Source organism: Nyctereutes procyonoides, unplaced genomic scaffold, assembly GCF_905146905.1.
Source record: "Nyctereutes procyonoides isolate TBG_1078 unplaced genomic scaffold, NYPRO_anot_genome, whole genome shotgun sequence".
Classification (NCBI taxonomy): domain Eukaryota; kingdom Metazoa; phylum Chordata; class Mammalia; order Carnivora; family Canidae; genus Nyctereutes; species Nyctereutes procyonoides.
The window spans coordinates 6,320,534-6,338,143 of NW_026575151.1; the positions used below are offsets into that span (position 1 = coordinate 6,320,534).

The 17,610-nt window shown below is 35.7% G+C and overlaps 1 protein-coding gene across 8 annotated transcripts in view; it reads left to right on the forward strand.

Moving 5' to 3' along the window:
- Window positions 1-17,610, forward strand: part of LIN54 (lin-54 DREAM MuvB core complex component) — a 79,358-nt gene that overhangs the window by 24,397 nt on the left and 37,351 nt on the right. For 5 of the 8 annotated variants that reach the window (XM_055313122.1, XM_055313120.1, XM_055313119.1 and 2 more), the window contains exons 2-4: window positions 3,386-4,101; window positions 8,925-9,048; window positions 15,849-15,991. In XM_055313122.1, the coding sequence (XP_055169097.1) occupies window positions 3,418-4,101; window positions 8,925-9,048; window positions 15,849-15,991 (951 nt within the window). In that variant the 5' untranslated portion in view covers window positions 3,386-3,417. The remainder of the gene's footprint in view (window positions 1-3,385; window positions 4,102-8,924; window positions 9,049-15,848; window positions 15,992-17,610) is intronic. The other 3 variants (XM_055313124.1, XM_055313125.1, XM_055313123.1) reach the window with 2 other exon arrangements.

Genomic DNA, 17,610 nt, shown 5'->3' on the forward strand with positions numbered 1-17,610 from the left:
TTTGGCCCGGGGCGCGATCCTGGAGACCCGGGATCGAATCCCACGTCGGGCTCCCGGTGCATGGAGCCTGCTTCTCCCTCTGCCTATGTCTCTGCCTCTCTGTCTCTCTCTGTGTGACTATCATGAATAAATAAATAAAATCTTAAAAAAAAAAATCAGGTACTCTGAGCTCAGGGTTATTATTGTGATACAAACCCTGTGCCTGCACATCATCTACTTGGGCCTCTCCATTCACCCTGTGGGACTTGCCAGCAACTGGAAGAACTCATACACACACGATGCTCATGTTCCTATGTCTGTACCTAGGACAACTGTAGTCTGCCAATATCTGTGAAATGGTAACAGGGTACTTTGTTAGTTTGCAAAGAGAGTCTAAAATCTCAGATCCCTCACAGTTCTTGGCAGTTTTGACCATGAAAATGGAGTGTTGACAGAGACCTAGCTTTCTGAAAGAGGAGGATGACAGCCTGGTGGGTTAGGTTAGGGGATATGAAAAGACTATGGCATTTGGTAGTGAATGCTCTCACTCAGGTGGTGGGCAAGGGGAAAAAGTCTTCCAGTATTCTACCTCTTAATGTATATTTAGGGGCTGAATTGAGAGCCCAAACAGTGCTTTGGTTGTTGTACACTCAACTCTGTAGCTCCAGCTGAAAAGCAGTGTGGCTGTAGCCACCGGGTTAAGGAATCCCCAAAGCTGAGATAATGGTGTCAGAAATAGGACACCAGAAATGGTATCATGGGATATAGAATTTTGGGTGTATTAGAAGTTTGTTTAGTTGAGTTGTAACTGTGAGTACTTGAAACTGAAAGTAAATGCACTGCCAGGCCACTATCTCCTTCTGTGACTTGACTTCTCCCTCATCCTGCATCTTTAGATGCTTTAAGAAGAAAGATTAATAAAGCTTGGGCAAAGATCTGCTGGTCCTTAGTGGGGGACTAAAGGCCATATCCACATGTCCAAATATGCTGGGGGAACTTCAGGGAGAGCAGGGAGTCAAACTTCTATGGTTGTTTTGGGTACTGGTACCCAAGTCGTCATCCTGCCTTGTTCTGTGGGGGATAGAGTGTGTTAGTAGCAACTGATGGGGCTTGGACAATGTTTGCAGTAGGGAAAGGAAGCTAGTATGGCATTGTGGGTCAGGCCCTTTGTTGTTATATACTGTTTCTATTGCTGCAAGTATAATTGGTGTTGATGTTTTTGCATGCCTATTTTAAATTCCCATAAATATCAGAGGAGATTCTGATCAGAAGGAGCTGCATGTAGAGAAGTGCTAGTACTTTGGGGTCTCAAAACACCAGTGATTCCTTTGAGCTACAAAGGAATTGTGACTGGTGATTTTATAGTGTATATAAAGAATTTCTCCAACTCAGTAAGAAGACAAAAAAGCCAGTATTGTTTTAAGGAGGAAAAAGATTTTAACAGTCTTTTCGAAAGAAGATACACAAATACACTATGTATGTGAAAAGATGCTCAGCACTGTTAGTCATCTGGGCATTCCAAGTGAAAACCACAATGAGATATCACTTTACACCCATTAGAATGGCTGACAATACCAATTGTTCATGAGGATGTGGAGCAGGTGAAACTCTGGCATTTTGCTGGTGGGTGTATACAGTGTTGGGAAATAGTTTGGCAATTTCATGGAAGGTTAAAAGTAAATTTACCTCATAACCCAGCAAGTCCACTTCTTGGTATTTATTCAAAAGATATGAGAATATGTACCCATAACAAACTTGAACTTGAATGTTCATGGCAGTGTTATTTTTAAGAGTCTCAAACTGGAAATAATCCAGATGTCCAGTCATGGGTGAATAGATGAACAAATCATGGCAAATTTATATGATGGAATATTACTCAGCAGTAAAAAGGAACAGAACTCCTAGTAAGTGAAGAAATAAAGATAAATCTCAATGCTCAGGGAAAAGGTTAAAATTATATAATTCCTTTATGTCATGAGTATATAATAAATGATTCCATTTATACGAAGTTCTAGAATGGGTGAAAAGTTAAAACCATAGTGATAGAGCAGATCAGTGGTTATGTGTGGTGGAATTCTTAGGGTAGGGGATTGACTGTAAAGGAGTAGACTTGTTTTTTCTTTGTTTAAAAATAACCAGTGTAAAAATTTAAGGCAATGCAATTTTGTGATTGAAATTGTGAACTTTGGTATTATAAAACATATTCTGGTTTTGAGTCTGGGCTCTGTCATTTATTGGTTATGTGACCTTGGGCAGATTATTTAACCTAAGTTTCTTATTCTGTAATATTGGAGTGGTAATGATACTATCTCAATTGTTGTGAGGATTGATTATGCCATCATAGGTATATAGCAAGCACTTGATAATGATTAATTTTGGCACTATTTATATTGGCCAGTGCTAATAATTGTAATTTGGTGCTCATGTCTTTTAATCTCAGAATGGGTATTGCAATTTTGTGTGTTAAAAAAAGGGAAAGGAAAAAGTTGCTGATTAGGTTTCTGTGCATCTTTAGTGTTGTATGGGCAAATAACAGTATTATTTAGTCATGAACACGATGTACTCTCTTTAATATGTGAAGGTAATGGTACTGACTCCTTTATTGGAAGTTCTGCATAACCTTTAGCTAAAAGCATCACAATTCTGGCTTGTTCATAATTTGCATTATTATTATTACTACCACTTTTTTGTGATGGTTCTGACTTTTACACCTTTTAAATTGTTTCCTTTTTGACATTTTATATGGCTAAGGATAATTTGAGAATCATTCCAAGTAAAGGTGGTTTTTTTTGGTCTGAAGTTAATTGATCAGACTTGAGCCAAGCAAGTCATTTAATCTGCACTTGCTGAGATGGATTACTCTAGAATTCCTTTAACATTAATTTGAGTATTTAATGGATTTTTATAGATGGCAAACTATCCTCGTCTTAGGACCTAGCTCCGTGGAGATTTGAAGATCTTTTCCAATATTTGTTTACATTTAAATCTTTGTGTGAATCATGTGAATCAGCAGTTTTCAAGTCTATTAATAGGAAAAAAATAACTGGCAAGAAATAAGATGATCAGACATCTCAAAGACTAAAGAGTTTTTATGAGTGGGCATTGGAAAGGATTTTCCTGTAATTATGTGATTTACTGTTGCTTGAATGCAGTATACTTTTGGATTGAGATATGGCAAATGAGAATATTTGCTTCTAGTTTTGTGTCCCATTTGACTTATATTTCAGATTCTTGAAGGCTGAGAATATGTTGAAGTGGTTTAAGCCAAATAGGTACCAGGAATATCCTTCATTCAATTATATATCAGTAATAAATGATTATTTTGTCACTTGCCCTTTTTTTGAATAATTTTATTCTTCAATGTTTTGAAAACTAGTAATTTATTCATTTTCAACTTTTATTGCAGCGCCTGATCAACTTTCTAGCAGGAGAACGATCATGGAGGTGGTGCCAGCTGAGGTGAATAGTTTGCTTCCAGAGGAGATAATGGACACTGGTATAACTTTAGTGGATGATGATAGTATTGAGGCTGTTATTGTTTCATCCCCAATTCCCATGGAGACAGAACTGGAAGAAATTGTCAACATAAATTCTACTGGTGACTCTACAGCCACGCCCATTTCCACGGAACCAATCACAGTGTACAGTAACCACACTAACCAAGTTGCAGTGAATACCACAATTACTAAAGCAGATTCTAATACCACAGTGAAACCAGCTTTTCCAAGTGGCCTTCAGAAACTTGGTGCTCAGACTCCTGTGACTATATCAGCCAATCAGATTATTTTAAACAAAGTATCACAGACATCAGATCTTAAACTTGGCAATCAGACCCTTAAACCAGATGGACAGAAGTTAATTTTAACAACTTTGGGCAAGTCTGGTTCACCAATTGTTTTAGCACTACCCCATAGTCAACTACCCCAGGCTCAGAAAGTTACAACTCAGGCCCAGTCAGGAGATGCTAAATTACCACCGCAGCAAATTAAAGTAGTTACCATTGGAGGGAGGCCAGAGGTGAAACCTGTCATTGGTGTCTCAGCATTGACCCCAGGAAGTCAACTGATTAATACTACAACTCAGCCCTCTGTGTTACAGACCCAACAGTTAAAAACAGTACAGGTAAAAAAAAAAAAAGGGGGCTTATTAATTCAAATGCATGTTAAAAATTAAATTGATTCACAATTGTGTTTGTAGGGTGATTAAATGCATAGTTGTTACCGAATTCTCTTGAATGTTGCTTTTAGTAATTGTGTGGTTTCTTTTTTGTAAAGTTTGATATGTCTAATGCTTTGAAAATGTTTGCTAGAGAACTTAGAGCAAACCTAATTTTTGTCACATTCCAACTTAGTGTATTTATAGCTCTTTACTCATTTTTAAATGCATTTTATTCTTAGTAGTAGTTTGATTGCAAGTATGCTCTGCTGGTATAAAGATACCAGAGTTACTGCTGGGCTGTCAAAAAATCATACAGACATAATTTTCTCAGTTAACAGATGGCCAAAGTCTAAGAAAACTTGCTGCTCTGAGAAATCCTTGGAGCCAGCAATAATACATACTAGCCCGTGTGTGCCACCTCTTTGCAGTTTACTATCCACTGCCATTACTCATGTTTGCAGTGTGGAAAAGGCAGTGTCACATTCTGGAAGGTAACATGTTGGCTTTCTAATTGAACCAACTGGATTTGAGTCACCTCTGTGCTACCCTAGCAACTGTGGAACTTCGGATTGATTACTTGTATCTTCTCTGAGTCTTTTACTTTAGCTGAAAGATGGCTATTTGGCCATGATGAAATACATAGTAAAAGCTAATACTTGATGTAATTCTCAAAACTTTCTGGATCCTTCAAAATGGTGCCTATTATTAGTATGAATAGGATCCTAAGATAGAAGGTTAAAGGAATATATATTAAATGGTTCCCAGTTTTTCATGCTCAACGAGGCCTTTTTAGGTCACCACTGCTCTTAAAATAAAATGATCCGTGTAAGATCAGGAAACACAAATGCATTTCCTGCTTGAAAGATTCACCTTTCAGAACAAAAGGAGCATGCATAACTTACAGAACTGATGCAAGTATATAATGAAATAGGAAGATATAGAGAACTATCCACACTCAGCTGATATTAGAAATAATGATGTTTTAGTTGTTATGTTGGCAAAATAATTAGAAACATTTTTCGTGGGATTCTTTTTTTTTTTTTTTTTTTAGATTTTGTTTTTAAGTAATGTCTATACCCAACATGGGGCTTGAACTCACAAGCCTGAGATCAAGAGTTGCACCCTCTTCCAACTGAGCCCAGCCAGGTGTCCCCTCATGGTCTTTTTACTTAAGCACATTGTATGATTTCTCAAATCTTCTAATTTGCCCATGTCCCTCCTACCACTATTAAATATTTAGTGCTCTTTTCTTTTTTTTTTTTTTAAGATGTTATTTATTTATTTGAGAGAGAGAGTGTGCGTGTGCATGAGCAAGGGGGAGGGGCAGAAGGAGAGGGAGAAGCAGACTCTCTGCTGAGCAGGGAGCCCAAAGTGGGGCCAGGACCCTGAGATCATGAACTGAGCCAAAGACAGATGCTTAACTGACAGCCACCCAGGCACCTCTCTTGTTAATTATCATGTCTCACTTATTTCTGACTTCCTTTTACTTCTTTTGGTGAATATCTCTTGAATGAGATATACTATCACCATCAAGCATTTTGTCCTCAATTGTTTTTTAAATCCGTTTTGAAACTTGTTTTTAGTAGTTTACCAAAGTTGATCTGGCTTTGGGGATGAGGATCATGACCACATTCACAATAAATTGATAACGAAAACCAGAACGTCTTTTTTTTTTTTTCATTTACTAGAGCAATATATACTATTTCATGACCAGTTTACTTGTATCCACAAGTTTTCTACTATAATCCCCTAAGTGCTGACAGTGAAAGCAAACACTGGGGTCTAATTCCTAAAACTTCTTTAATTATTGTTACTTTTATAAAATCTGATTCTATTTATTAAAAAAGAACTTCTATTTATTTTTTAAATTAAATTTATTTATCTGAGAGAGAGAAAGCACGAGTGGGGAGAAAGAGAAGCAGGCTCCCTGCTCAGCAGGGAGCCCCCATGTGGGGCTCAATCCCAGGACCCTGGGATCATGACCTGAGCTGAAGGCAGATGCTTAAATGACTGAACTACCCAGAAACCTCAAAAAAGAACTTTTACTTTAAGCTAACAAAAACAAAAGACACCCCATTTATAATATTGTTCCCCTTGTCCAGTTTTTAGGCAACTCAAATCTTTCAAACTCAGAAGTAACCTACAAAGCTCTAAAGCATAGAAAAAAAAAAAACAAGAAGCTACACATTATGTTTCCTCTTTAGGCACCAGAATATTTGGTTTAGTATTATACGGTGTATATGATTCTCTGGTTTTTTTCCCTAGACAATCCTCAGCGTTGTCTTAAGTTTAATCAGAGTATTGAAACTGTTAGGGTATGGACAGCAGGTAAGGGTGGAAGAAGGAGAACCATCTTGAAAAATGAAGGAAAGAGGTGACAGTTGAGGCCAGAGGCAGTAACAAAGAGGTATAGTTACACTTAATTACAGATATATAAACAGTTTCCCATGTTTTGTATGCATAGTATATAAGAGTAATTAATAACTAACCCTCTGGAACAACATAACTCCTTATTAGTTCCTGAATCAATACAATACAGTGCCAATAATTACCTGCATGTATTATTTGATCATATATTTGGCTATCTTATTTGTGAATTTCCTTTTTTTGATTCATTTTTGTCTTTATCTGCTGATTACATAAATTTGTTAAAAGTGGCAATTTATGCTTTGTTTTATTTGATAAAGTAATTTCATTCTAGAGTAGCTTAGAATTTAATAATGCCAAAAGTATGGTTCTTTGAAGGAACTATAAATTGTTATTTTCAGCATTATGCCACTAAAGAAACATAACCACAAGGGCAAATTGGAATTATTTAAATGAATAATTAATGTGCTTTTGGTTGTATTGTTTACATTTTTTTCCTGATTGGTAAGTATTCATATAGTCATATGATTGTGAAAATCAATTAAAAATACGGGAGTACTCTATGCTCCTAATCTTTATAGTTAAGAATATTAAAAATATATATATTTATTACAAGATACGGGTTTCTAAGAACATCAGTACTTTTACCTTTTGAGATTATTTAGCAGTAAGTCAATAGATAATATATTCTGACATTTTAGAGTTTTTGACTTGTAAACACAGTTGGGAAATATATTGCCTTTATGTCTCCCAAATTGTCTCAATTTTTTGAAGAATAGTCATGCATTTATTTGGGTATATCAGTTTTGGAAGCTGAGTAATTATTTTAGTATAGTAATGGATCTCCTTGTTTTCTTAAAAAGTGATTTGTGGGCAGCCCGGGTGGCTCAGCAGTTTAGCACCACCACCAGTCCAGGGCATGATCCTTGGGACCCGGGATCGAGTCCCGCGTCAGGCTCCCTGCATGGAGCCTGCTTCTCCCCCTGCCTGTGTCTCTATGAATAAATAAATAAAATCTTTAAAGAAACGTGATTTGTATTTCACTTATATTTTGATTTGTCAGTCACATGTTCTGAAGGTAAGAAAGTAATATATTCTAAGTGTTAAGTAATGTGTTATTTAGTAATATAATTTGAGCACAAAGCCAATACTTACGTAGTTCTGTGATCCATTGCAGCTTCTAGTATATTTCTGCCATTCAAATTGGTCATGTTTATTCATTTTAAGTCTTTATTTCCAATATTAGCACTTCAGGGCCTCAAGTTTTATATCTGACAAAAAATAAGATTAATATTTAATGTCTTCCCTATAATAACTAAATTTTTGCTTCTTTTAGAAGAAGCTATATCTTTGCATACGTTGATAATTTCAGTATTAAAACATTGTAATTCTGCCCTCCTTGACTTTTTTTTTTAATTTTATCCATTTATTCATGAGAGACACAGAGTGAGAGAGGCAGAGACATAGGCAGAGGGAGAATCAGACTCTTTGCAGGGAGCTCAATGTGGGACTTGATCCCAGGACCCCAGGATCACACCCTGAGCTGAAGGCAGACACTCAACCGCTGAGCCACTCAGGTGTCCCATACCCTCCATGACTTGTGCAGAATTTTAGTTCAGGTCAACAGCATGCCAATATAATTTAAGATCAGGGATGAATATAGACCCTACCTTCAAAGAATTGATAGTCTAGTAAAACGTATTTTAGGAAATAACATTTTTAGCAGCTTTGCCTTTAGAATAGTCTTTGTTTTGCCAAACTTGTCTCTTTTTATCGTAGGGCATTAACTTGTTCAGTTCTTTGTGTATCTACCCCTGATATATATATATATATATATATATATATATATATATATATATATACACACACACATATATATATACACACACATATATATATGTGTGTATATATATAGAGAGAGTGCTAAAGATCTAATCAATAAGCCTGTTTTTACTGTGTATTTATATTTTGCTTCCAGAGGACAGTGTAATTACATTCATAGGTGGCTTCATGTTTTGCATTATGCTTTCGTAACTGACTCTATATTTCTATTATTGGATAATTTGTTATTTTGTGAAAAAACATTGCTGTGTCATAGTGTTTTAGTATTGTTTATTATTAAATAAGTATTATTAAACATTTTTAAATACTCATTTGGTTTTCATATGCATATTCTGCAGACTAAAATAAGGATTTACAATAAAATGCAAAGGTATTGCTATATATTGGCTCAAGATGGGATCGTATTAGTATTTTGATGAATGGCTGCATTTTAGATGTTTTTAACATGAATATTCAGATATATTCTGTTAAATTAGCTGGTTCCACATGTATTTCTGTATATCAATCTTCTGTTTAATTTTGATTGAATAGGTGTTTTACAGAAACAGATCATCTTCATAGTTATTTATATATTTCAGATTGCTAAGAAGCCTCGAACACCAACCTCTGGTCCAGTAATCACGAAGCTGATCTTTGCAAAACCAATTAATAGTAAAGCAGTTACAGGACAGACAACTCAAGTATCACCACCAGTCATTGCAGGTTATATTTCTTTATAGTTTATTAAGCTATATGTTTACCTTGTATTTAGGTTTAAAAAAGGCTATTCTGCCGTCTTGAAGTGTGTTAGTGCGACAAGTAGGGTTATTATTATAAACCAAACTAGTTAATAAGAAATGTGACACTTATTAAATATGTGCTTTGAGCAAAATGCCTTATCTCAAAATTAGTCCATTAGTTTCGTCGGCTTAGGTTTTGTTTTTTGTGTTTTTTTGTTTGTTTTTTTAACCATGAAAGTAGCAAAGTCTTAAACTCCAATAATACTAGCTAACATTTATCTAGTGTTTACCAGGTATCTTGCACTATTCTTAGCTTTTTACATATGGTGACTTAAATAGTCTCTCGGCAATCCTGTGATGTAGGTACTAATAGCAGTCCCATTTTGCCAGTGTGAAAATGAAGGCTACTCAGCTAGTAAATGGTCAAACTGGGATTTGAACCCAGGCAGTTTGTCTCTAGAGCACATGTAGTTAAGTTTAATAGTTTTAAATTAATACACAGAAGAGTATAGTATTTCATGGTTTCTGTTTGAATTTTTGGTTTCAGTGTGTTAATATGCTTTATATACAGTTTTCTATGAACAGAAAATTGTTACAATGATAGTAATTACTTAAGTGATAACAGAATTTTAGGTGTATTTACCAGCAAGTTCCTTAGTGAGATCCAATTCTCTTTTATTATATACTTTAAAATTTGTCATCACCAGTAACTGGAACACTTAAAATCTTGACTTTGAGTATTTCACTCTCTTCAGTTTATCTGCCTTTATATCCTCAATCTAGGAGTTCTTTGACTTTGAAATCTATGATCCATTAACCTTTCTGTTTTCTCATTAATAATCACCTGCTTCCTGTCTTCAGATTCTTCCTTAATCAACATGGAATCCGTGACGCATAGTTACCACTCCTGTGCAAATACCCTTGATACTCTTTTTTTTCCCTTTCTCCTTCTATAATAGCTTACATCCAACCCTCTTCTTACTCCTTGCCTGGAAGGCAGCTCAGTACTTCTAGAGACAGACAGCCATGGAGACTTGTCTTTAATTCAGAGCTATACTAACATGACTCAGAGCTATACTAACATGATTCTTCACGGGTTAGGAGCTCATTTCTAATTTCCATTGTGTTAAGAGCTTATGGAAGTACCTCTGGGTGGTAGACTTGTCTAGAGACTTTTAAATGCTAATTACCCATTCCTAGAATGTGTATTCTTGATGAGGGTACTTCAGATGTTAACTAACCATGGAGGAGGATGGGAAGGGGTATGTGTTAAAACCACCTACTACTGTTTTTGATCAATTTACAGTGTAACAGTAGACAGCTCTGAAGGCAGTGGCAGTGATCTGTCATTTTCCTGAGGTTTTGAATTGTATATAGGGAGGCTTCTCATTTTAGCAAGTGAAAGGGGTCATAGAAAGATTGTAATTTGAGGATAGTGTTTGGTGATGAAATTTCTCTTTTGGCCTTCAGCAGAGATTTATAATGTTTATAGGAGGCTGGTGCCTTGAGGCTGTCATGGGAGGCAGTTATAACCCCGGAAGAAAGACTGGAACAGGTTTGGATTTGGAGCTGGTTGAGGAATTGGGCTTCAGTTGGCTGAAAGTAAGGAAGGTTTTGGATATATTTATGAAAAAGGGACCCCTTCCAGTCCTCTGGAAGGTTTTGGTGGAGAGGGTTAACCAAGAAGAATGTCTCAATACAGTATTTTTTACTATTGAGTTTGAGAGAATCCCTTAAATTTTTTAATTATGTGAGAAAATTATATATGCTAAATAGTTGTAGTGTTTGCAGAAATGTCTGAATGAATATTTGGTCAGTGCCAAGATTTCATGTTTTTTTACATTTGACTATGATGATGCCATTGCTGGGTCTTTGGGTCATTTATATAATGTATTTGCACACACCCCCCCCTTTTTTTTTATGATAGTCACACACAGAGAGAGAGAGAGAGAGAGAGAGAGAGAGAGAGAGAGGGAGGCAGAGACATAGGCAGAGGGGGAAGCAGGCTCCATGCACCGGGAGCCCGATGTGGGATTCGATCCCGGGTCTCCAGGATCGCGCCCTGGGCCAAAGGCAGGCACTAAACCGCTGCGCCACCCAGGGATCCCCTGTTTGCACACCTTTTAATTATAGGCAGATTTATTGGCCCCACCAAAATACGTATATTTCTGTTAAATTTCATTAGAATTGTTGGCATTAAGTTCAGTTTGAGAGCTAATTTCTACTATCAACTGGTTCATTATTTAAAAGGCTACTTTTAAATTCATATGAGCCAAATTTTAAACCACTGAAGTAGCTTTCCTGGTGAATTCTCTTAATCACAAGGAGACTATAATCTTTCTATTATAGCTATTGATTTTTCAAAGTACATTTAGATTGTTTTTTAATGACTTTTGGGCTTCTCATTGAAGATAGATATCTTTTTCTGTCTTGTAGTCAAGACAAACTTACGTTTATATATAAGTGATTTTTCTAAAATGCAGATCTGATCTGGACACACCCTTGCCTAAGATTTTCTTGGCTGTATACATTTCTTATGTATTTCTTGGCTTTAATCTGTCAGATTTGAGTTCAAATATGAGTGCTTTCTTAACATTAAAGACATTTCTGATTAAATACATACCTTTTCATTTTCACCTGTCAGTTCCATACTTATAATGATTTAATTTATCTTCTCTTAGGACATAGGATTTTGGCTTTATTCCTCTTACTTAAAATACCTTTCTTTGCTATACTCTTGCCCTAATCATCTCCCATGTATTCCCATAGAACTTAATTATACCTACTAAATTCTTAACGTTAATTAGACTTCTTTAAATTCCATATTGGGGGATCCCTGGGTGGCTCAGCGGTTTAGTGCCTGCCTTTGGCCCAGGGCGCGATCCTGGGGTTCTGGGATCGAGTCCCATGTTGGGCTCCCTGCATGAAGCCTGCTTCTCCCTCCTCCTGTGTCTCTGCCTCTCTCTCTCTCTTTATGTCTATCATGAACAAATAAATAAATCTTTAAAAAAAATAAATTCCATATTGGTTTTTAATATTTCCATTGGTCACACTGTATTATAATACTTGGTTTTCTTGTCTGTTTCCCCTACTATATTTATAATTTTCCTTAGTGATAATTTTTTGCTTTGTTCTATTATCTAGTTTTTAAATTTTATTTATATTTTAAGAATAGTGATAAAATATATGTACATAAATTGTGTTAGAACATACATAGCATTTTAATCATTTTCCAAGTGGACTGTTCAGTGGCATTAAATATATTCACCCTGTTATACCACCATCACGATCACTACTTTCTATCTCCAGAACTTTTTTCATCTTGCAAAAGATAATCTCTGTATTTATTAATCAATAACTGCCCATTCCTCCCCTCTCACCACCAACTCCTAACAGAGACTTTTTGTCTCTGTCAATTTGATTACTCTATGTATCTCATATAGTGGAATCATGCAGTATATGTTCTTTTCTAATTGGCTTATTTTACTCAGCATAATGTCTTCATAGTTCATCTATGTTGTAGCATGTAAGAATTCCTTTTTTAGGCTGAATAATACTCCATTGTGTGTATGTACTACATTAATGGTAGCTCTTTTCTTTTATCTTGTTTATCTCTATTTTTTCAGACTTGGCACAGTATCTGGCACATAGATGTGTTCAGTGAATGTGTGTTTTTTAATGAATGTGTATGTCATGGAAGCAGTGTGGTGGTGTGGGAGGAACTTGGTAAACATGGGTTTTAGTCCTGGCCCTTCTATCGATTTTGTCTGTGATCTTGGGCAAATAATTATTGGCTTTTCTGATTTCTATAAAATGTTGATACCAGACACTTCAGAAGGCTTGGCAGATGGTTAAATGAGATACAGAGGTGCTTGTTATTGGAGCTCCCGAGGTACAAGTTTGCTACAATGGAGCAAGCTTCATCAATATGAAAATATTCACTAATCTCTTACAGAATTAGTCCTCGCTTAGATAAGCTAACTCCCTGCCTGTTCCCCAAACCCCATCTTTTTGGAGTATGTCTCTTGATTCTTGGAGAACAGCCAACAACAGAGTATAAATACCTTGCATATTGACTTCAAGGGGAAATTGTATAACCTGCATACTTACTTGAGTCTGTCTGCAGAGCTAAGGATAAATAGGGATTTGGAAATTAGATAATCAGGAGGGATGCTATCTGGATGAAAAGCAAGCTCCTAAAAAAGAATAACTTGATTTTTAAAGAGGTGTAGAGGGTTCTTGGGAAAATTGATAAAATCCTGAAATATTTTGTCAGAGGTGATCTTCAGTATGATCATGTTATGCCTATCAAACAGAATCTGTCATTGCACTATCATACAGATTTTTAGAAGAATCTTCTTTCCTCCAGACTTGATCTGATGAGTTAGTGTAGTTTTAATTATAAATTGGATTTTTGTTAAATATAAGCACCATTCCACAAAGGTGAAAGTTTTATGCTTAGTTTTGTTTATTTAAAATAAAATCTGGGTCCCTGTTTTATTTATTTATTTTTAAGGATTTTATTTGTTTATTTGAAAGAGAGACAGGGGAGCAAGAGAGGGAGAAGCAGCCTCCTTGCAGAACAGGGAGCCCAATGTGAGAATCGATTCCAGGACCCTGGGATAGTGACCTGAGCTGAAGGCAGATGCTTAACCAACTGAGAGCCAACCAGCGCCCCATTTTGTCCCTGTTTTAAATTAATTCATTTTTAAGTGACCTTTTTCTGGATTAGTTGTTTTTGGGAACTGAGGATCATCTATATTAACTTGTTCTGAAACTTTTTTCTGAATCTATGTAATGCTGAACAAATGAGAAATTATAGTAATAGCCATAAATGATGAGCATTTTATGGCACTGTGTTTTCATTGGTAATTTGTTGGGGCTTCAGATTTATCCCACAGGTATTCATTTTAGAAACTAGAGCCAAAAAAAAAAAAAAAAAAGAAAAAGAAAAAGAAACTAGAGCCAGCAAACATTTTACTTCAGGCAGGTTCAACACTTTAAGGTGGCCTAAAAATATTTGATGTAGATTCATTTAGTTTATGTAGAATTGAGTTATTTAGTTTTGATGTAATTCAGGTTAAAAAGAAGCAACTCTCAACTGAAATTCATTAATGACTATATTTTGTGAAATTGAAAATTTTGTACTTAAAAATTTTAAAAATTGATAAATGTCAGATAACCTTGATTTTAAAAAAGAAACTGTATATACTGTGCTGATAACTGCGCACAGTTATCAGAAAAAAACAATCCAGAAGCTCATAAGTGCTAGTTCTCTATTTTTGTCTAAAGAGGAAAGTCCTTTCTTTCTTCTCTTTTTCCCCCTTTCATCTCTAGATATATCTATAAATTAAATCATAACTTCTAAGAGGGGACTTTAGAGATAATGTAGTTATCTATCTTTTCTCTTTCTTAGGTGCTTCAATTCCCTCTTTAGCCAGTGGATTTGATTATACAGCATCTGCTTGGAACACCTTCAGTGACTGAAAATTCACTTGTGGTGAAACAGTCATTTCAACTGGAAATTTCTGTTAGAAGTTCTTTCCTATTGCTGAGCTCAAACTTCTGTTTCTCTGCATTAGTGCTGTGCATCTGATGTGCTACAGAGTGGCTCTAATCCTTCCACTGGACAGCCTGGATCAGGCAGGATAATCTTGACTTAATAAACAGTCTCTGCCATAATAAACAGTCTCTAAATCTCAGAAGTTTAAAAAATTTTACTTTTTGTTCATGCTTGCTAAGATTATCTATAAGTCCATTGTGGATTAGAAAGGGGGCTCGTCTTATCCTGGTCTCTCAAAGACCCAGGCTGACAGTGGGATCATCGTCTCACATGTGGCAGAGGAAAAGAGAGCTTTGGAAGGTTTTGCATAGGCAGTAAATATTCTGGCCCAGAATGACACACATCACCTCTACTCATAATTCATCAGCTAGAACTTGTCACGCGGCCCTAACCTAATTACAGCGCGTGGGGAAGTGTAGGTGGTGCAGTACTACCATGTGCCTAGAATGGGAGAGAACCAGAATACTAACAGTGGTCACACCCAGTCTTTTATGAATTTGGAGATATGTCATGTCTTTGTATTCCTCTCTTGCATAGGATAAATATTTCCAATGTTTCAACTTATTGTGATATGATTCCCATTTTCCTAAGCCATCCAGATACCCTGTAGTTTTTCTGCATTTTTCCTGATGGGTATTGATTGTCCAGAAGGGAACACAGTATTCCTGCATTCCTGTTGGAATCTGGCCAGGAAGAATATTTTCTTTTCCTTTTGGCAGTCTAAAACCAAGTAGTATTAAACCAAACAGTGTTCAAGTTAGTCTGATAACTTTGATAGATGTGGTTTTACATTATATCCTGGATGGTTTAAGTTCAGAGTAAGACAGTTGTAGTATATATAGTACAGAGGTTAAATTTCGAGACTTGGATTCAAGGCTCAATTTTCAGGAATTCCGTTACCCAGGGCATGTTGCATAGTTGTCCTGAGCCTATTTTCTGATAGAAGTTAACAGGATTGAGCATGTGAGCAGAAGTGTTTCATGGACTTTACATAAAGTGGTATTAGGATACTAAGTATTACTAAGAAGCATTGTTTTGTTTCCTTCTGACAGTTTCACATTAGTTGTTAGGGACTCACTTGAATGTTTAAGTTCATACCTAGATACATATGAAGTAGTGAACATATATACTACAACCCTTATGAGTGTAGATCATCATCACATACATTTTTATATAATTATTGAAAAAAGTCAAACTGATGTGCTGCCTCTCATTTGCAGGTAGGGTTCTTTCACAGTCTACTCCTGGGACTCCATCAAAGACCATAACAATATCTGAAAGTGGTGTTATTGGATCAACTTTAAATTCTACAACACAGACACCAAATAAAATAGCCATCTCACCTTTGAAATCGCCAAATAAGGTAAAAAAAAAAAAAATTAGCCACAAATGCCAAGTGTTGTGGTTAATGCCTTTATGTTCTTACTAGTCACTTTAGATGCTTCAGTTTTAATATATTCCCAAACGAGTAATAGGCATTCATCGAATACTAGATTTAGTAATCAAGGATATATGGCAGAAAAAAAACTTACTCTAAACACATAGTAAGCTAGTAATCATTTTGCATGCTAAGATGATTTCCATGGCCCGTATGAATGTGGGTACAACAAAAATCTTTTGAATGAGGTACATGATGTGTTCAGTTCTTCAGTTAATATTTGCACAAAATTATTTTCTTTGGGAAATCACATATGTAGTGACTATATGAATATAAAATGTTAAGTGTAACATTATAATTATTTTGATAAAATACTGTTTTCTGCTGAAACTGTCCTGGGTTTCATAGATATCTGAGCTTTTGCTGGGTAACAGAGTACCTAGACTACTAGAAATTGCTCTCAGATGCTGGTAACCAGATCCTCAGAGTTTTTAGACTTAAGTACAGTTCAAAGCATTTGAAAGCTTTTCATAATTTGTTTTCATTGTAAGGTAGCAAAATACCTATCATTTTACTCTTAGGTCAAGTATGGAGTCTTAGCTCACTTTCCTAAAACATACAGATGTCATTATACCAGCATAACATTTTGAAAAGTTCTGTTTTAAAGGACATAATCAGGTGGAAAGCTAAGTAAGCATCACTTGTCTGTAAGATGCTGCCTTTGTGATTCTGGAAACTTACTACCTTATAAAATAAGGTATAATAAAATAAGGTATAAAATAAAATTCTGCCTTTTTACTGAATTTATTATTATTCATAAATAGAACAAACAATTGTTTTACATTTTTTTAAAGTATAACTGTTGGTTTCTGTTCTAATGAGACTTGAATACATTATATAAATATGTCTCTTACAGTTTGTTAAAATGAGATTCTACCTGCAAAGTAATAGAAAATCATTATTTACTTCAATGGATTGACATCAATAGATATTTGAGTACTTCCCATATGCTGTGCGATGGGGACTGGGGATAAAAGTGTGAACAAGACAAGTTTTTCATTTCAATGGGGAAGTTAGACTTGAACATTCAGAATTGCCGTATAGAATCATGATGGTCACAAGTGGGTTGATGAGTTCTGCTGTGTGTCAGGGAGGTTTATACTGAGGCTGGTCTTGAAAGGTCTAAACCTTAAAGGTGTTTTGGGTCTTAGCTATAGGTGAGCAGAAGAAGCTTTCTGGATTGAGGTAATACTTTACACAAAAGTGGAAAAGTGTATGCCCTTCGAGGCAACTACATTGCTTTAGTAGTGTAAGAGCTGAGGACACTGAGGTCAAATGGAAGGTTTTATTCTCTTGAGGGGAGTTCCCATTGTATTGCATTGTTTCTGAAGACTTTCTATGGCTTTCCATTGCTTCTAGAGCAGTGGTTTCCTTGTTTGCACGTTGGGATCACTTGAGAATGCCTGGTGCCTATCCCCAGAGACTGTTTTAATTGATCTGGAATTTGTCCTGGTATCAAGATTTTTAAAAGCTCTTTAAGTGATTTTAATGGGTATCCTGGATTGAAAACCACTACTCTAGGATAATATGAGATTTGCATTAAA